Source organism: Camelus dromedarius, chromosome 21, assembly GCF_036321535.1.
Source record: "Camelus dromedarius isolate mCamDro1 chromosome 21, mCamDro1.pat, whole genome shotgun sequence".
NCBI classification, from domain to species: Eukaryota; Metazoa; Chordata; class Mammalia; order Artiodactyla; family Camelidae; genus Camelus; species Camelus dromedarius.
Genome location: NC_087456.1, coordinates 11,727,456 through 11,747,893, shown reverse-complemented (window position 1 = coordinate 11,747,893; position 20,438 = coordinate 11,727,456). Strand labels below are relative to the sequence as shown.

At 43.3% G+C, this 20,438-nt stretch overlaps 1 protein-coding gene across 5 annotated transcripts in view; it reads right to left on the bottom strand.

Annotated features, from left to right (window-relative positions):
• Positions 1-315: 315 nt before the first annotated feature.
• Positions 316-20,438, bottom strand: part of TRAF5 (TNF receptor associated factor 5) — a 39,215-nt gene continuing 19,092 nt past the window's right edge. For 2 of the 5 annotated variants that reach the window (XM_031438619.2, XM_064477163.1), the window contains exons 2-11: positions 16,767-16,985; positions 15,776-15,833; positions 13,674-13,775; positions 11,155-11,319; positions 10,440-10,517; positions 10,041-10,115; positions 7,454-7,546; positions 5,130-5,270; positions 3,564-3,732; positions 316-2,902 (exon numbers count right to left, since the gene is read on the bottom strand). In XM_031438619.2, coding sequence (XP_031294479.1) covers positions 2,325-2,902; positions 3,564-3,732; positions 5,130-5,270; positions 7,454-7,546; positions 10,041-10,115; positions 10,440-10,517; positions 11,155-11,319; positions 13,674-13,775; positions 15,776-15,833; positions 16,767-16,984 — 1,677 coding nt within the window. In that variant the 5' untranslated portion in view covers position 16,985 and the 3' untranslated portion in view covers positions 316-2,324. Of the gene's footprint in view, positions 2,903-3,563; positions 3,733-5,129; positions 5,271-7,453; positions 7,547-10,040; positions 10,116-10,439; positions 10,518-11,154; positions 11,320-13,673; positions 13,776-15,775; positions 15,834-16,766; positions 16,986-19,913; positions 19,960-20,438 lie in introns of those variants that run through there. The other 3 variants (XM_064477164.1, XM_031438621.2, XM_031438622.2) reach the window with 3 other exon arrangements.

Here is a 20,438-nt window from a genome sequence, read left to right as displayed (position 1 = left end):
CTTGTGACTATTTCTTGTTTCTCTGAAAACCTGAAATTTGGAGAGCAGGGGTCAGAATTCAGATGTTAATGTGCATTAATATGTACCCCACCTCACCACCATATTTCAATCCTGCACAGACCTTTCTCAAGATTGTTAACTCCCCTTTTATGTCTAGTGTATTGTTTTCTTTTCATCAGGAACTGAAATCAGACCAAAATGGAAGTAAAAATTGAAATCTTACTGATACAGAATAAAAATAACTGTTCAGATAATAAGAGGAAAAATAGTTTACATGTATCCACTTCCTTAAAACAAAAATCACAACTCTTATTTTATGAGAAAGAGGTGCTTTTTATTTGAGAATACCTCGTTCCGTGATCACTGTTTCAGTGATGAAGAGACTCTAAAGTCACAAACCATGCCTTGACTTAAACTTTTTATGTAGAAAAGTTGGTTAAAACACAGATCTCATATTTTGATAAATTCACCTTAAAAATGTTTTTCTCATCAACGACTTAAAACGGGTTACAACATGTGATCTCCCATTGCTTAGGAGCACAAGGATGACTTGGGGCTTGATTAGAGACGCTGAAAACAAGCACACACAGAACCACCTGCGTCCGGCTGTGTGGTCTGAACTTCCTGAGTTTGTCTGCGGGGAGGTGCTGACCGTCAGCTGTACCAGAGTTCACCCAGTGTACGTCTTTAGCATATTTCTACTGGGAACTTAGTTCTTTGAATTTAACCCTTTGGGGTGATTTCTGCAGTATGAGTCCTTAGCATCTTGAATTTCATACAAGAGATTTTTAAAGTTCCAATTATTCCAGAAGCCACGGGTATAAATCATGCTGCTTCTCCTTGGTTAACTGGTCATGAGTTGGTAAGGTGCGTGGTCATCACTTGAGTGAACGGCACGAAGTGGCCCTCAGCCCACAGCACTCGTCCTTACACGCTCAAAGGAACCAGCTGCGTGGGGGGAGTGGGGGCTCAGTGCCATAACGAGTTAGAGCTCAGGAAAACTGGGTGGTTTCTCGTTAAGTCAGAAGGCTTATCAAGAGTCAGAAGGACTAGTCTCAGCTTGTATTTACCCTCTCAGACCCATACAGGTAAGTGCAGAAGAACATGATCCTTTCTGCTCTTCACAAAGTACTCAGGACTTCGACAAGAAATGTCACAAGTTTATATAAGTGCCTGTTTTCACACCAGTTTATGAATTCAAGATTTCTCCCCCAAAGAACCAGGAAATACTGTTTTTAGCCATCAGTTTTGGATGGGAATACTCCTAACACCCATAGGAAATTGTAAGAGCATTCTCCCCAGGTCTTAGATTCCTCTTATCCATTTATGATATATTTTTTCCATCACATACTAATTCTGCCCATCCTCACATTAATTTATTATTACCACAATACTTTTAAACTATTTGTATACACGTACATATATTATTTATTAAGTTGAATCTTATGAAACTGCTAATATTTTGTTTGAAAATAATTTTTTTTGCATGGTTGAACCTAATAAAATCTGAACTTTAGCTGAATGGCTCCTTCTCTCATATATATATACACACACACACACATACATACACTGCAGTACATATATATATAAAATGCAGTATATATATATATATATATATATAATGTGCTATATATATATACATATATAGCAGTACTTTCTGCTTTGCTTCAGCAGGGGAATGAAAATGCTTACTCTATTCACCAGTTCTTATGCAGCCTTGCAAATTTGTTCTTGCTGACTACTGGTAAATTTCATGAAAATATTAGAGGTATAGTGATTTCCACAAATACAGTATTTAACCAGAAAAAGTCTGGTCCAGACTGGGCATACTGACCTTTGAAGTACACAGCCCATCATTTGAAGTACACTACCAACTAACTGGAACAGCCTACCCTAAAAGATGGTTTTTGCAAGCTTAAGGTCAGGTCTAGAATTAGCAGGCATAAACAATAAAATACCAAACCACTTCAATTGGAAATTCTACCTCTGTGTCCTCAATAACTCTTAATATTATAGAGGGCCTGCACTGAGACCCCTTGCTAAGCACCAGTAAAAGAGATATGCCCCAGACCTTACATTCAAGAAAGTTAACATCTTTCAAATGATATAAAAAATATAAATAACGAGGAGATATTCTAAGTGTTGTAAGTTTCAAACTGAGACAGAGTGAAATGTAAAAAGACAGCACTTGAGAAATCTTAAACTGACTTCAACCATTAAGGGCAAAAAGCCAAACACAAGTGTGTACTGAGTCTAGATTCAGTCACTACATTAACCAAAGCTTCTGGATCCAGGAAGTCTTTTTATCACCCCAGAAGGAGTGACTAGAGGTCCTCCAGGTCAGTTAAATCCACAGCCACTTTCAAGAACAGGGTGTCATCTTTAATGTAGGTGTTCTTGGCATTCTCCAAAGTGGAATGAGCCACGAAGCGGGGACAGCCAGAGGCAATGTTCATCTCTCCGTCGGGTCTTTTAAAGCTGCTGCTATTGGGGTCAGCTTTGAAGGTCTCCACAATGTGGTTCTTTTTGCCACTCTGGTCCAAAAGCATCAGGGTCACCCTCTGCCTGAATGGCCACTGCAACAGTGAGTCAAACTCGCCCCGCATCACCACAAAGTACAGCGACAGGTGCGTCCCCTTCCCGGACCCATCCCCATTCAGGTATGCTCTAGCACAGAGCCGGTAGCCACAGCGGCTGGTGTAGAAGGGCTGGCTGAAGATGGATACCATGTGTCCGTCGAGCGCCTCCCTCTTCTTCAGCTTGTAGTCTGTCACCTTCCAGATGAGCTTTCCATTATAGCAGGCACTTTCTAGCAGTTTAAATCGCTCTTCGTTTTTATTCAGCTGTGCTTTATGGATATTAATGTGGGCGTCATGCTTGTTAGTCTCTCCTTCCAAAACAACTGCAAAGAAAAACAAGGTTCTAAAGGCCTTAAAGTTGTCTTTAGGATTTACCCAAAGTGGAATTTTGTTATCTGAATAGAACCAATAAAATTCTGACATTCTGAAGATGAACTGAATTCAGTGTTCACCAATGGACCATTCATATTAATAATATCAACTCGGTGAATCCCGTGCCGTGGCAAGGGTGGCACCAAGAAAACCCAGATGCAGCCTCTTGAACAAAAGCTCTCCAGAGTCTCCAGAAGGCACACTCAGCCTTCAGCCAGCGGGTGTTTGCATGATGAGCCCCACCGCTCTTTAACTGGAATGCTTTTAAACAGCCAAACCCTTCTCTATTCTTCTATAATTAAAACAATGTTCCCACCACATCTTTCCCCTAGCCTTCTCACTATTGTCTACTCCTTAAAAACCATCACTCCCTGTTCTTGGAATTTCCTGGCCCATTTCCACCCATTGCCTGTTCCGGCTCCCGCTCATGGCCCTTCGTCATTTTTGCCTGGGTGGCCAGAATCCCATGCTGTTCTGTTTCACAAATACCAGATTCAGCCGTTGTTGATCCTGGACAGCTGTGACTCTCCATCAACCAGGTGTTTGCTTGTTTCATGAACACATGCAGAAGTAATGAATCACCAAAAGAGAAGTAGAAAACAGTATACATACCTAATCTCTGATCATTGGTTTCCAGCAGGGTGATTTTCTGCTTCATTGTATCAATCGCTTCCACCAAAGGCCTCAGATCAAATTTACTTTGTTGCTGGTTAGCCATTTGCAATAATTGACGCACCTGAACTTCTAGCCAAGCCGACTTGTCAAGGTGACTGGCAAGAACCTTTCAGGACAAGATGGATCAAGTCAAACAAACTTGAGTTAATATCTTAGTAAGTCGTTGAGATTACATTTTTCGGCTCAAACGTTTCACCTTTAATTAATCAATGAATGAAATGAAAAAGGCACAGTCCAGAAGAGAAAATGCAGAGAGGATTTCAGAGAGATGAATCACTTAATCCCTTCCTCCTCCGCCGCCGTATCTCAGCTCCTGTTTCTTTGAACTGCTCTTCATCTGACTTTTACTCCTCCCCCAGTTTCTCCCTACTTGGTTCTCCAACCTGTCTTTATATTTCTGTCCTCTCCTTGTCTTTCCTCTTATTGCTTCCTTTTCTTCTTCGATGCTACTCTTCCAATCCACTCCTGCTCTTCTGGAAGGCAGGGAATGCTCTGGAAGGAGGCCCACCTGTTCTGGCCTGAGGTCTCCAGGTGGTACAGAAGTGCCCTGAGGTAAGGCCTGCACATTTGGTTGCTCTCTTTAGGTGGAAGGGATTAAATAAAACTACAGCTGTTTTCTCCTCCACCCTTTCCCTCAGTGCCTTCACTCTTGACTGGTTTTTGTGTTAGAAAAAAGGTCAGAATTGAGATATAACATATGATGGTTTTACACACACACACACATACATACAAACACAGGATGCTGGCAATGTGTGAATATATGGCCTACATTTTATGGAATAATCCAGATTTCAAAAATCTTGCCCATGCTACATCTTGAAATCTTTTCACTATACATTTTTTAATCACTATGAAGACATTATTCATTAGGAAATTTGTTTATGGTTATTTAACATTCATGATTTACAAAGTCATTTTTGCTATATTTTAGTGATGTTTAAAGCATTGTCTTCCCAAGGGAAAGAACAGTTTCACTTTGTTGACTACAAAATGCAGAACGACAGATGCTCTCAGTGAATTTGAATTCAAGTGACTAATATTGGCCCAACATTAATTAAAATCCTAATCACCATAAATGATATAAAAGTATTGTACCAACGTTTCACGTACTGATTTGCTAAGTGTACTGGGGTTATGTGAAAGAAGATCTTTATTCTTAGGAAATACACACTGAAGTATTTAGGGGAAAAGGGCCATAATATAGGCAGCTTATTCTCAAAGGGTTCAGAAAGAACACCCACACAGAGAGGGAGAGAGTGAGGGAGAGACGAACAGGGACAGAGAAGGCAGAGGAATAAGAACAAGGAGGAGGAGGGGGATGAATGGAGCAAATGGGACAAAATACTGACAGTGGGCAAATCCGGCTGGAGAATATACAGGTGTCCTTTGCACCACCTTATTCTTGCATGTTTGAAATTATTTCCATTGCAAAAGTCAAAAGAAAACCCCTCACAGCCAGTTGAAGGCTAAATCTTGGCTCTGACTAGAAAGGCCAGCTCTCACCTGGATATTTGAGAGGAAGCTTCCATTTTTGCCAAACAACTGTGCAAACTGCTTGAATTCCTTTTCGAATTTCTTTACAGTTTCTGCTAGCTGCTGGATTTTACTTTCTTTTTGTTCTAGGCTCTTATATAAGTCAGAAATCTAATAACAGGAATATGAATGAGGTCATTTAAAGGCATGCATACAAGTTAAAATAATTTAAATATAGTTCTAGGAAAATATTGTAAGTAAAAAAAATTATTTCTATGAAAAATATACACATATATTTATAGAAAATACTTACATGTAGGTTACTATATAATCCTAAGAAAATGTTTGCAGGTGCTTCAAAAAAATCCACAGATTTGTCATCAACCTTTTCTATATGTGACCCACTTTAAAAGTTCATCTAATGATAGTGGCATCACTTGACTAAATTTACTGAACTAGTTCTCTTCTTTCATTCAGTTTACACCTATTAAACAACATCTCATGTGGTATGTCAATCAGTACTTTGTGGTACTCACCTTCACCATCACCATACCCAGTATCTTGCTTCCACCCCGATACTGAACTGCTCATTATGTGCCAGGCACTGTGCTAAGAGCCTATGTATATAATTTGACCCTTACTAAAACTCCATTTTATGAATAAGGAAAATATGGAAGAGAGAGGGTAAGTAGCTTCTCCAAACTCACATGTGTGGAGCCAGGTCTCGAACTCAGGCATTCCGGCTCCTGAGCCCTCCCACATTAATTTCCAGGCTCTGCTGCTACCCTGTCTAGTTTATTGCAGCATCTTTCTGCCTGGTCCCTCTGTCCTTGTTCTTGCCTCTCCCTCTATCCATCTTCCATACTACCACCAGCTGTCTTATTTTTAAAGCCAAACAATTAACTGGCTTCTATCAGCCCCTTATTACTGGTAAATATTAGTTCAAACTTTGGCCCTTAAATTCTTTCTGAAATAGGGCAGAATATGAATAAATCACACAAAAAAATCACTGAATGTATAGTATTTGAAACTCCTTTGCTTATGTGGAAGGCCCCTGCAGCCTGGACCAAACATACCAGTCTCCACTTCCCTGTCTCACACTCGGCGTCTCTCAGCCCCCAAACCCCAGTTCCTTAAACTTCTCTCATGCCTCTCTGCCTTGGCACAAACTTTCCACTTCTGCAATGTCCTGTTTCCACATTTTCACTGAGAATCCTTCTCTTCCTTCGAGATGCAGCTCAGATGTGCTACCTTAAAAAGCCTTCCCCAACTCCCACAGAGCAAAATGCTAAGGCCTCTGTACTTCGACACAGGGCACCCTCCTCACGTGTCCATGACTCACAGCATCTTATCTGTTTACATTTTTGTGAGCTCTTCAAGGAGAGATGCTGTCTTTCTCCACTCAGTATCCCTTGCAAGTAGCCTTGAACCTGACATATGGATGGTATGGTTGAATCAGTGGATGAATGAATGAAGCAAATGTTGCAGCAAGAATATGAAAGTGGTTTCCTGGCAGCATGCCTTCTACCAGTTACAACTGAATCAGTCTTTCAAATTTTCTCCACAATCTGTCCCTGGAACTCACATACCTACTCTAATATGAAATCAGACACCATAAAATAATCTGCAGTAGTAAAATTCAGCTCCCTCTCTACAGATGTGGGCTTGAAAAGTCTGATCCTCTGAGATGTCCTAACAAAATAATGAACTTTTAGAATAATTACTCAGTAGAATCAGTATTTATTGAGGTCCACTATGAATACTCCAGGGACTACGGCTGGCATTTGCACACATAATTTCACTTGATCATCACAACTCAGTAAAATAATTAATGTATGTATGTATTTATTAGGTTAGAAAGTGAACAAGTTAAGACTCATTACAAAATATATAAAACCCATAGTAGCTAGCACAGAGTCAAATGTTGTTTCATGATAATTACTGATTTCATTGAAAAATGCCAAACACCTACTTGGTACCTACTAGGTGCCAGGTAATAACCAAAAGGTGTGTGGATAGGCTGCAGAGAGGCTGGCTGATGTATCACGGGGAGCACTGGACTGAGAATCAGGGGACATGGGTTTGAGATTAAATTCTGCCACTTACAAGTTATAAACATATCACAATTTCTTTGAGCTTAGTTACTTCATCTGTTGGTTGAGGTGATTGGACCCAAAGATCTCAAAGGCACTTTCCAGTTCTAATGCTCTATAATCCTATGAGTCTGGCCACTGGTAGAAAAACATCTTCCTCCAGTTGACATACTGAAGCAGAGGAGAATGTAAAAATACCAACAAGGACAAATCCCAGCGATTCTGTTGCCTCTCTTTATACTTGGGCCCTGGAATATTTACCTGTTCTTCTAATTGGAAGTTCTTTTCTAAAACCAGAAGCATGTGGTCCCGTAAGGCTGACTGTTCATGCTCCTGCAGGCTCCCCCGTTTATCCTTTAATACGAAGAGAAAAATAAGTCAGGTTGTTGAAAGGCTCTAAAAATGGGGAGGGGGCTGGGATATTCTGCTAAAGCAGAACTTTGCTTACTTGTCTCAAAATGGGTTGCAGGGAGAACGACCCTCCTGTGTCCCTTTCCCAGCTCTAGGATTCTACAGTACCCCTGAGACACTGACAGAGTCAGGCCACTATCGAAATTCTCAGCGCTGATCTCCTTCCTTGCCCCGGGAGCATATGACTGTGGGTTAAGGGTAGTTATTATCATTTCTCAGTGATTCCCATATAAAACCCATCTCCTTGGTGAGTTATCTCCAGGTCAGGTATTTTTTTTTTTACATTTTTTATTGAGTTATAATCGTATCACAGTGTTGTGTCAAATTCCAGTGTAGAGCACAATTTTTCAGTTATACATGAACATATATGTATTTATTGTCACATTTTTTTCTCTGTGAGCTATCATAAGATCTTGTATATATGTCCTTGTGCTGTACAGTATAATCTTGTTTATCTATTCTACATTTTGAAATCCCAGTCTGACTGGAGTCCAGGTCAGTTTTAAGCATCCATTAGTTCTCTCTCCTATGAAGCCCACTCCTCTACTGCCTTTAATCACTGTCCTGCTATCAGGGGCAGACGGTATGCAACCTAATTGTAATTTCAGTCCGTGCCAATTTGTTACCCACAAAATCAAATTATATGTTTGCAAGAAGAAATTACTTCTTCCCTGATCATTAAAATATTTCATTACAGACTGCGTATATCACTAGCCCAAGCAACGTTATGGGTGGTCCACAGACTCCAAGCAAACATTTATCATCAGTAGCCCTTCAGTTTAGTGTTGGCCCCTCTTCCAGAGAACAACACCCCCAGCCATCCCTAGCTCTGGTCCTAAGGTAAGTCCTAGAATACAACCTAACTGGGAGTCTGGGCCTACCTGTCAAGAAGATTCCTTTCCAAGCTGGAAAGCAATTCTGAATTTCATGCATGAAAAAGGAAAACCCTATCCTTTTTGTAGCCAAGACAATCAGTGGTTTGATATATGACAAATTTATGGACTCTTCACTGACATTTTTAAAAGGTTTCTTATAATACACCTTTTTTCAAAGAGTTTTTTAAAATAAGAGAAATACATGCTTAGGTCAAACAATACAAAATGATATAAAATGAAAAGTAAAAAAAGCTCCCTTCTCTCCATTCCCACACCCAATTCCCTAGTCTCACTCACCAGAGTCAGTGAAGATATATACACATTTTTAACATAGTGAGATCACACTGTATTTAATTTTAAAAATATATACACCCCATTATTTTTTATCAGGTGCATAGTATTCCAAAATATGAACACATAATGATATACTCAGTACTTTAGTGATGGACTTGGGTTGTTTTTCATTTTTTTGTGGTTTTTGCTTTTTGTTTGTTTGCTATATGCAGTAGTCCCCACTTATCCACAGTTTCACTTTCTGTGGTTTCAGTTACCTGTGGTCAATCATAGTCTGAAAATATTAAATAGGAAATTTCAGAAATGAACAATTTCATAAGTCCCAAATCCGTCTGAATACTGTGATGAAATCTTGTGCCGTCCCGCTCTGTCCTGCTCTGTCCGGTGGTCCAGTGACCTCCCCCACTCCCTCAGGGCCCTGGCACCCACACTTTCTCGGATGTCATCCTGTTGTCTAGGTATCCAGGCCATAGACCATCCCCACCCAGTAGTCACTTAGCCATCTATGTGACCAGATAAACTGTTGTGGTATTTCAGTGCTTGTGTTCAAGCAACCCTTATTTTATTCAATAATGGCCCTAAACGATGCTGGCAAGTCAGATGCTCTCTTACTGTGCCTAATTTGTAAACTGAACTTTCTCATAAGTATGTATGAATAGAAAAAAACATAGTATATAGAGTGTGGTACCAGCCAGGGTTTCAGGCATCCACGGGGGGGGTCTTCAAATGTAACCCCCATGGACAAGAAGGGACTACTGTAAATATTTTTGTGTGCGTGTGTGCTTGTATATGTGTGGAATCACCACACACTTATGAAAGGATATCTGTGAAATAAATTCCTAGCAGTAGAATTACAAGGGAAAAGTGCGGGGTCACATTTTACTTTCATAGACATAGTCAAACCTCAAAAAAGTTGGTATTAGGTATTATAAATTAACTATCTATCTATCTATCTATCCATCTAAGATTAAATTCTTCCACTTACAAGTTACAAACATATCACAATTTCTTTGAGCTTAGTTACTTCATCTGTTGGTTGAGGTAACTGGACACATATCTATCTAGATATGTGTATAGATAGATGTGTGTGTGCATGCGTATTTATAGATTATTTGTTCTGTTTCTCTGGAGAACCCTGACTAATCCAATGCCAGTCTTAAAGTTTCTCAGAAGCAAATGTCCTTCTGCACCACGAATGGAATCAGAGTAAAATAAACTCGACAAATGAATGATACAGTTGAGTGTAGACAGACACAGTTAGTCAATACCTTAACAGAGCAGCCATAGTGCTTAAAAGGACAGTCTTGTTCAGCTTCAGGACACACAGCAAGGTGTTCATCCACCTGCAAAATGGACAGCCTCTGCTATAGAAATTCACCACCAGCTCCGCTGCTACGTGGTGTCACTGCAGCAAGCAGGGAGCCAGGGGTGGCTTGGGGAGAAGGGAGGAAACAGAAGGCAAAAAGCCACACTGAGGCCGAGGGGAGGGAGGGCTAAGGTGAAAACAGAATTCTCAGGGGAAGGGGAAGGGAAAACAGAAACATGGTTATCAAGAGGATCATTTAAGCTTTGGACCCCTGCCTTTGGGATTTTATCAAACACACACTACGATGATTACTAAAACGTTATCTTATATACAATCTACTGAGAGAATTATTTAGAGTTACCTCAGTTCTCGGAATAATCTGCAAACACTTGTTGGGACAAGAGACCGGGTACTTGGGACACAAGTTTTCCTCATGATTCTGGAACAGAGAGAGTGGGCTGAGACAAAGCCAATCTCGCTTCCAAAGGTTCCCTCTATGGCCGCGCAGTGTGCACACATGTGTTGCTTTGGGGATCTGTGCTATGTGGTTTACCCTCTACAGGAAGGTATGGCCTAGTTCCAAAAAGGATTCTGGATGGCTGCTTTCTTGGTGTAAATGAATTCAGTTCAATTCTACGTTCCTATTGTTTCAAAGAAGGTCAGAGGGCGCGGGACTGACGGGATAGACTGTGGGAGTTCCTGGCATGGCTCCTTTGACGCATGTGAAAGGTACCCCACGCCCTCTTCTTCTGTCTGCATCCTTCCTCTCCAATTAGGTCACAGCATCCTGAGGACAGACAGCGTTTGTCACCCCCCTAGTATCACTGTGGGCACACTCACATTTAGCAGGTGCTCAAACAATATTTTTGCTAATGATAAATGAATAGAGTCCTACCAACAAGAAGGTATTTAGCCTTTTACAGAACCCTCAGATAAAGTTATTCTTTAGGTCTATTTCTGTACAAAAATAAATCCAGAAAAGTGCTTCTGGCATCCCATCTGATTCACTGTGACCACGCAGGCAGAATTCAGTCCCATCAAGAGGAGTTTTGGATTTTTTTCTTCTTTTCTTTTACCTGTAGATTGATGACTACCACATCCTTTTTGCAATAAAGGCATTTTTCCTCTCGAAACTGGCAGTATGCGCTCAAATGCTCTTTCAGACCTTTGCGAAGGACTGGCTCCCGACAGTTCTCATTAGAACACTGCACAGCTTGAAATAAGCACTGCTGAAGGTGGTCCTGGAACAGATCACAACAGGCCAGTGGGGACCCATCGGTCAGGGCAGTGGGGGATGGGGGCAGCCGGCTGCAAGGCCTAGTGAGGGAGGGGGGACACTTGGGGAAGCAGGAGGGAGGACTGCGAGGGCTGGGCAGACATCCTCTGCCTGTGGGGTCCCCGGGGCTGCCCCCCTGCTTCTGCTGAGGACAAGGCACAGAGAGGGCTGCCCAAACCGAGCTGAGGCTATGAAAGCCAGCCTTGTTTGGAGGATAGGGGAAGACGGGTGAGGAAGAAGGAATGCCGAGTTTATCTTAGATGCTCGAATAACCTGCCTGTATCCTCAGGCTAGTCCTTGAGTATCTCCCTTGGGCTTGCGTATTAATTTACCAGTTCTTCAACGACATTTCTGTATTTCTTTTGGGCACCCTCCATCCCCACCCCCAGCAGCAAGGACTGCACAGCAGGTGGTAAAAGCCTGGAACAGAGAGCAAGAAGAGCCAGCCACATCCTGAGTCAGTCAAGGAAGGGGAAGGACCAAAGGAAGAAAAGGGAAGGAGAGGAAGCTGTTCCGAAGCAGAAAAGGAGGTGGAGGAACACAGGACCACAGGCCCAGGAGAAGTGGGGGATGGTCAGCCTTGTAAAGTCGGGAAATATTCTTAACTAGAATATCAGAGAATGATGACAAGGACAGTGTTCAGTCCAGTGTTCTTCATGTTACAGATTTTTAAAAAGCAGGCATGTCTTAACAAAATCTTTGGATAACACTGCGGGTTATTGTGATGCTGACAAGTCATCAAAATCCTACTGAGCATATCCTTCTGCAAGATCCTTTAAAATGAGGTTGGCAAGCTACCACCCTTGGGCTGAATCTGGCCTGATACTTGCTTCTGTGAGTAAAGATTTATTGAGAAGAGCTCGGCTATTTCTGTTTGTTCACATACTAGCTACAGCTGCTTTCGGCCACTTTTCCCCTGAAATGGCAGAGCTGAGCAGCTGCAGCAGACGTGGGAGGGCCAGCGAAGCCTCAAATATTTACTATCTGGCTCCTGGCAGAAACAGTTTGCTGACCCCCTTCTCTGAAGGAAAAAAAAAGAGCACAGTTTTCCCATAGGAGGTAAATACGTATAGCTATTCTCCTTGGAGTCTAGTAATAAGAGACACATAGTGACAACTGAAATCTACATCTTCTCCAAAATTCATGGATGCTACCCCTCAGCTCTCACCAAAACTGTCAGCATTCATTAAGACTCTGCTACCTCTGAGATCTCTCGCCTTACCATGCAAAGTGGCAGAGAACAGGGAATGAGAGGAAATACAAAAGAAACGGGTGAAGAGAAACCAGCCACTGTTCTGTAGAAGCTGATGATCTGGTCACTAAAGCTGGTCCATGATCCATTTGAGCCTCATTTCCTTTTTGGGCTCAGTGACAACAAAGTAGGTGAAGAGGCCCTGCTCTAGGACCTGACTATCAGAACAAGTGGGGAGGGACTGTCTTAGGAAATCACAAAAATGTTCCATGAGCTTCCAAAGAAATCATTCACGAACATTTATGAGCTTGGTGCCTGGGGGGGTTGGAGGCAGGATGGGGAAAAGGCTAAATCACCTGAAATACATTCCAAAATGTGTGGGTGGGAGGGGGAAATTGCACAGCCTCCACGCAGTTCCCTGGAAGCTAGAGATGCCGGCCTCGTGTTCATTCGTAGTATGATCGAACCTGACAGGGGCCTGCTACGGAAAAGCCACACTCCCTGCTTCACAGTAACAAGGTGGGGCAGTTTCATCTGAAAGGAACTCGACTCCCTTCCACCTCCTTTCCACCTCGTTTGTTTGCATCTCGTACCAGTGCTTCACCTCTAAACTACGTCCTGTGTCTGTTCTGGTCTGTGTTACTCGCCTTAGATCACAGCCTCTAAGAAGCCCACAGCGGCTGGGAAACACCCACCCAATACCTGCAAATGCTTCGGGGCTGGGACCCTTACGATCGTGTCATTCTGCAGTCATGCCCTGGCTCCCACCCTAGGGACCCCAGATCCTTCACAGTTTTCCAAAAAATGACATGACCTTGCTTGACTGTTCCTTTTGCCCAGCATGTCCCACATCTCCTCTTATGGATCAATGATCCCTAACCCACAATTTAAGGTCTAGCACACATGGCGTGTCCTGCGTGTGTCCCACACAAAATGCACCTCTTGACTCACACCTTAGCCCTTGGTGGGCCGCACTGTAGCCAAATGTATTGCTAGACAGGAATTCTCTGAGGGTAACCCAATGACATCCCCTTACCATGCTTAGCCCCGTAACTGTCACATAAAGGTGTTCAACACATGCAGTGGAAAAACGGCAAAGGCAAATATTGTTCATGGGTAATACTAACCTGGTATCGTCCCAGAATAATCTTGGCATTACATCCAGGAGCATTTTTGCAAAATACATATAAATTGAGGACTTCCCTTTTGCAGCAATTGTCTTTAAACACCTAAAAGATAAACATAATAGGTCTTACTTCAAAGCTTTAGAGCAAAGTGAATGAAGCTATTATTAAATTGATCTTCAAGTACAATTCAGAAGTCAGATGGAAACTTCCAGTCAGTGGTTGGAATGGAAATAAATATCAGCTACACCACCATAAAGGAAAAGGCTGGCTCAGCTACATCTGACAGGCCACCAAATATACGAGCCAGGTAATTGAATGCCTAGTGTAGGAGGCTGAAGCTAGAAGAATCTCGTGAACTTGACCCCACATGTGCAAAGGTCAGGAGGTGGGGCTGTGGCTGAGGGTGATGCTTTCAGCTTCCTGTCCCAGGGTAAATGTTTGTATTAGTCATCAGGTAGTGTCACCGAAGCCATGCTGACTTGTATTTAAGCACAAGCCAGGGGTTGGCAAACTTTCTCTATAAAGGGTCAGACAGTAAATATTTTCAGCTTTGCCAGCCACGTTGCAGCCACATAGTTCTCTGTTACAACTATTCAACTCTGCCATACACAATACTTAAATAAAACGTTATTCATGGACACTGAAATGTGAATTTCATATAATCCTCACATGTCCCAAACATTATTCTTCTTTTGATTTATAAAACAAATTTTTATTTTGAGATAAAGACTCACAAGAAGTTGCAAAGGTAGTACAGGGTTCCTGTGTACCCTTCTTTTGATTGTTTTCAATGATTTAATAATATAAAAACCATGCTTAGCTCACAGGCCACACAAAGACAAGCGGTGGGCTGGATGTGTCCCAACAAATCCCATGTTGTAAAGTGCCCACCCCTGGCCTGGCGGGTGAGGCAGACACAAGGACAGCACTGTCCTCTGCTAGGAATTTGCAAAATGTCTCATAAGAGCATAGAAAGGGAGCATGGACATCAGACTAGGCGCTCAGGGAACTTCCTGGAGGAGGTGATGCTTGAACGTCCTGTAACAAAATTTTGAAGGAATAAAACTGAGATTAAAAGGAAGTTTTAAGGGAGAAAATCTTCACAACCATGGGTCAGGTAATGGTTTCTTAAATTCAACACTAAAAGAACAGGTGATCAAAACAAACAAACAAAAGGTAAGTAAGGCTTCCTAAAAATGAAAAATTTGTGCTTCAAAGGACACTATCAAGGAAGGGAAAAGACAACCCACGGAATGGGAGAAAAATGTTTGCAAATCATGCATCTGTTAAGAGACACATCCAAAATATATAAAGAACTCCTAGAACTCAACAATAAAAGATAAATCATCCACTTAAAACAATGGGCAAAGGTTTTGAATAGGAATCTCTACAAAAAAAGACAGACAAATGGCGAAGGACATGGAAAAATCCTAACGTCACTAATCATCAGAGAAATGCAAATCAAAACCATGAGATACCTTTTCATACCTCCTAAAAGGGCTATAATCAAAAAGATGGACAACATCAAATTTTGGCAAGGATCTGGAGAAATTAGAACTCTCATACCTTGCTGGTAGGAATGTAAAATGGTGCAGCTGCTTTGGAAAACAGCCGGGCTGTTCCTTAGAATATTAAACATGGAGTTACCACGTGACCCAGTAATTCCACTCCTAGGCACATACCCAAAAGACTTGTACACTTTAAAGGCAAATTTTATGGCATGTGCATTAGATCTCAATAAAGCTACTGTTAGACATAATAATAATAGAAGAAAGATTCTGAGATTAAACAGATGGGAAAGTGAATTCCAGGACATGGGATGTTTCATTTCTGCAAGCAACTCACTGTAACGAGTTAGTATAGAAGAGGGTAATGAGGAACTGGGAGAAGAAACCTGAGGGGGGTGGTCAATAAAGACCCAAATAAGCCTCCCTCACAGGGACAGGAATGAGGTCTGACCTGACCGCACAGCAGAGGAATACAGACTCTGAGGACGGTCCCCCTCCTGCTCTCCTGCTCCAACCTCTCTGTCCAGTTCAACCCAGGACACTGGCCGCTCCATCACCCAGAGAGCTGCTAAACCAAAGCAGTGATTGTCTTACCTCCTGAGGTCTAATAACCTCCTTATCTACAGGGCAGAGTGGGACTGCGTTTAATTCTCTGGAAAGAAAAATAAAAATGAAGCCAGAATTAAAGGTTGACCTCAACAGCCCATCCAAGAGCAGCCCCAGCACTTCAGCCACGCTTGACCCCTTGAAGTTCCCCCTGAGCAGGCCAGGCCCTGTCTTTGCTCATGCTTTTCCCTCCTTCCAGAAGGGCCTTCAGCACCCCAATTTCAGCACCTCCCCAGTCCGCCTGAGAAACTCCCTTCCATCCTCCAAGATGCAAGTCGAAGAGCGAGTCCCCTAGATAGAGTCAAACGTCCTCTACCAACGCTCCCAGGGCAGTCCTACACTTATCACACTGTACCACAACCTGTCCCCTTCACAAGAACGGAAGATTCTGGACGGTCCTGTTTCACATCGGACCTCTAGCTCTTCACCTCCGTACACCAGAGCTTAGTTTAGCAAGGTGCCTGGAACACAGGTGCTCAATGAAGAACCCAGGAATGAATGACAACGTGCTGTAATAACTCCCTTTCCAAGATTGGTGGAGTACAACTTCCCTAGTGCCCCTGGATAAGCCCCCGAAGCCTGCTTCCACGTCTCTCCTGGTCTCCACCCACAAAATGGCATGACCCAGGTTTTACAGCTGCCCAGGAGCAGACAGCATCCACGGCAGCAAGGAGCCTTCTGGATGCGACAGCATCTCCACCTTAAGGCAAGGAAAAGTCAAGGTGCCTACAGCAAAGATCCTCCCTAAGATGCAGGTCCTCCCTTCCCTGCACAGACCATGCACCTGGGTTCAAACAGATGTGGGCTGAGTTTTAAGAAAAGGTGACTATCACTGAGAGAGCGGAAAAGATGAAGATCACTCCTCAGGCTCCCAGGGAAGAGCCCTGGGAAAGCCCCTCCTCACATTCATGGCTCTGTGGCCAACCACAGCGATTCCCGACACCACGGCTGCAGTGGAGCAGCCGTCCTGCCCGTTCACCTCAGGGACAGGATGCAGTGCTGGCAGAAGCGATGCCCACAGCCCGTCTGGTGGGGGTTGTGCAGCACCGAGCGGCAGAAGGCGCATTTGTAGCGCTCTTCTAATTGCTCCACGAACTGGTACTCCGTGTCAGGCTCAAAGTCCAAGGAAATGGAGTTGCCGGAGTTCTGGCGGATGAAACCACAGGGGACGCCTCCTTGCTCCTCTGAATAAGCCATTCTGGGGGATCAGAAGAGAAGGAAAATTAGGTGTACGGACACCGAAACCACTACACCCGTAAGGTGTTTTAATTATCTGTTTCCTAATTAGTGAACGTCACCCACGTGGTCATTCTGTTATGACTCTGTAACAATAACACCCTCCTGCCACTGGAGGGCTGCTGCAGAGGGGAGGTGTCTTTGGGGTGCTCGGATGGGGTGGGGCTGAACCAGTGACTTCGAGCAAGGTTCTATGAGACCTCAGCCCTTCATCAATTAACCTCTTATAGGATGCTAAATTATCCTGTCAGTGTGGCCACATGCTTGGACAAAATATAACCAAGTGTTAACTACATTCTGAGTAAACACTTGCTAGGGATTTTTATCCCACTCAGTGGAGAGAATCAAAACAAATGTTTTGTTAACATTTTTGGGGAGCAAGAACCATGCACACCAATACACTTCTCACAAAATACATAGATACATCACTGTCACCAAGCCACACCATATCTCACCTGAGCTAAATAAAAGCCCATTAACTGCTTTCCCTTCCAGTCCGTTCTCCATACTATAGCCAGGGTGAAATGTTCAAAATACAAGTATGATGGAAGGTCAACTCCCCTCATCATTCAGTGGCTTCCCAGGGCTCTTAGGGAAAAGTCCATAGTGCTAAGCAGGCTGCAGGGATGCATCCTCGCCCTCCCCACCCAGCAGCACCCTGTACCACCCCTCCCCTTGCCCTCTGCGCTCCAGTTACACAGGCTTTCTTTTAGTTCTTCTAATACATCATGCTGTTTCCTACCACAGGGTCTTTGCACAAACTGTTGCCTCTGTGCCTCCCCTCTCTGTTTCCAGTCCTCTTCATTTAGTTAACTCACATTCATGCTTCAAGTTTCATTTCAAGCTTCATATTTTCAGGTAAATTTTCTCTTCTACCCCTGGTCTAACAGCAGGAGATCTATCTATCAGTCTGTAAAACACTCATGGCTTGCAGGGAGTTGCTGTGGGATAAAGGTAGGCATGGGGGTGGATTTTTGACTACATAATGCTTTTGAATTTTTTGAATGTAAATGTATTACCTGTTCAAAAATAAATATACAAAAACAAAAAACTGTTCATCCACTGCTATATCTGTCATAGAACCAGGTTCCTTTCCTTCATAGCAATACTTGATTTGAGATAGGACACACATTTGTGATTATTTTATTTATATCTAGGCTCTTCAGTGATACACAGATAGCATCGGGTCATGCTCACTGTTGCATTTCCAGCCCTCAGCACTAAGCCAGTATGGAGAACAACTCAGCTTTTTCTTGAATTAATGTTACTAAATGGACTTTTTTCAAAACCCTCAACAGGGCAGCTATAAGTAGTGCTGGCCTCTAAGACAGTGATTCTTAACCTTCTTTGAGCGAGGACTTCCCCCCATCTTTGAAAATTTGATGAAAACTCTAGACCTTTTCCCTATCAAATAGCACACACACTTGACATCTGGACCTTTAAGGACGCCCAGGATCCCCACCAGTAGGTCCCCAGATTAACAACAGCCCTGCCTCCCCTGCAGGCATGCTGCTGCTTCTGGCTCAGGGCCAGGAGTGGTGCCTCCAGTGTCTGGCAAATGGCCAAAGGATGAGAGGCCATCGGGGTGGTCCGTGGGGGTGACATCCTTCCACGTGGCTGTGGTACAGGAAGGCGTGCCCTTCAGGCTTGCTTGCTTTGGCTTGTTTTTGAGATCCCTCATGAGTCTCCTGCAGCTGACTGGGTCAACTGGGCCTGGAGCAGCTGCGTGGCTTGACCATGTAGGTGAAAGATGGGCGGCCACATTCAACTCTCAGCTCTGCCCAGGTCAGCTGCTGGCCTCTCTTACTGCCCGTGTGGTCTGAGTCGGGGGTGTGGCCTGGCTGAATGGAGCAGAGAAAGCAACCGGCTTCTTTCAACAAATAATGCTTTCTCTCTGGAGGGGCCCAGTAGACCAGCAAATTTTTTTTTTCTTTATCCTGGGGTTTGAGACAGAAGCCCCACCTTTTCCTCTCTTGCATGTGTTTCCTGCAGAACTTCAAGGGTGGTGGGTGAGCAGCACAAGATGTGCTTGTTCCCCCTTTAATATGGTTTACTCTTGGGATTCAACACAGTCTTTTTGTTTTTAAAATTTTTATTTGTTGTTTTTTCCTGAAGGTACTAGGGATTGAACCTAGGACCTCATGCACGCTAAGCATGCGCTCTGTCACCAAGCTATACTCTCCCCTCAACATAAGTCTTAATTACGAAGATAAAGGGTCACAGCACTTGATTTACACACACAACCTAATAACCAAGACTCGCCTCTCTCTCAGAGAAGTGCAAGAACCCATTCCAAATTGCCCTAATCTGCCCTGTGTTTCCTAGGCCCAAGGGAGGTGGACAGTTCATGTCCGTTGCCACTACAGGGTTCTTTCATGAGACCAGGCTCATGTCTGTGCCTCACAGCATCTAAATTTGGACACTCAGGGATGTACCCTGAAGCAGCAGCATGTTTAACACCCAGAGCAAGGCAGCAGGATGCCCAAAACTCAGTTCGGGTCCCCTCCATTACATTCTATCCTCTTTCCTAACACAGGGATTTAATGCACTCGTCTGTGTCTGTCCATCTTTCTCTGCCTTCTGCTCAATTTTTCTGTGAACTGAAAACTACTTCTAAAAATAACACATTCAAAAAAACCTGAGGAACCCAAAGAGTTTTGTTTATGTGGGTTATAGTTATTAATGTTTATCATATTTGAGATGAAAATTGAGGAATTTTAAAACATTTATTAGTTCACTTTAAGATAATAATGAGCCAATTATATGTTATATTTTTATAAAAAATAATCATTTTCCAAAAGAAAAAAATCAGTGAGAAAGGTGGCTTTTTTTTTTTTTTAACATTTTTGCACATCTCTGGGCTTAAGAGAAGTTAGCTGGATTCTCCTACCTACTCCTGCATTCAGTCTGTTGCAGTATCACATGTCACACAGCTTCTGGAAAACATCACAGTGCACTCATGAAAGGAGAGTAAAAATGGAAAATGGTATCTTAGTATTATTATGAAGCTAGATTTGCCCAGGCAGATCCCCTGAAAGGGTCTCAGGGAGCCCCAGGCAGTGGTGTGGTGGTAAGTGTTTAACAATTATGCTCTCCTTGGGGAAAAGCTCCAGTTTGCAAAATTTGCCAATTCTGTGCCTGAACATCCCTGAACGACGTAGAAGCCCATTGGCTGTAGGAAGCCTGTGTCCCGGTATGGAGCCAGTCACTTGGGGAACCGCTGCTTCATCAGGCCGCCAGGTGGGCCTACGTCTTGTCAGCCTTTGTGCCAGCAGGACCCAGCACGTGTGTGACCTTCACAGAGAGCCTCCCTACCCTTGCTGCACAGCCAGCAGAGGACTGGACGCCCCGTCCACACTCTCCTTACCACTGTGTCTTGCCTGGCCCTAGTCAGCAAGCTGAAGTCATCCACCAC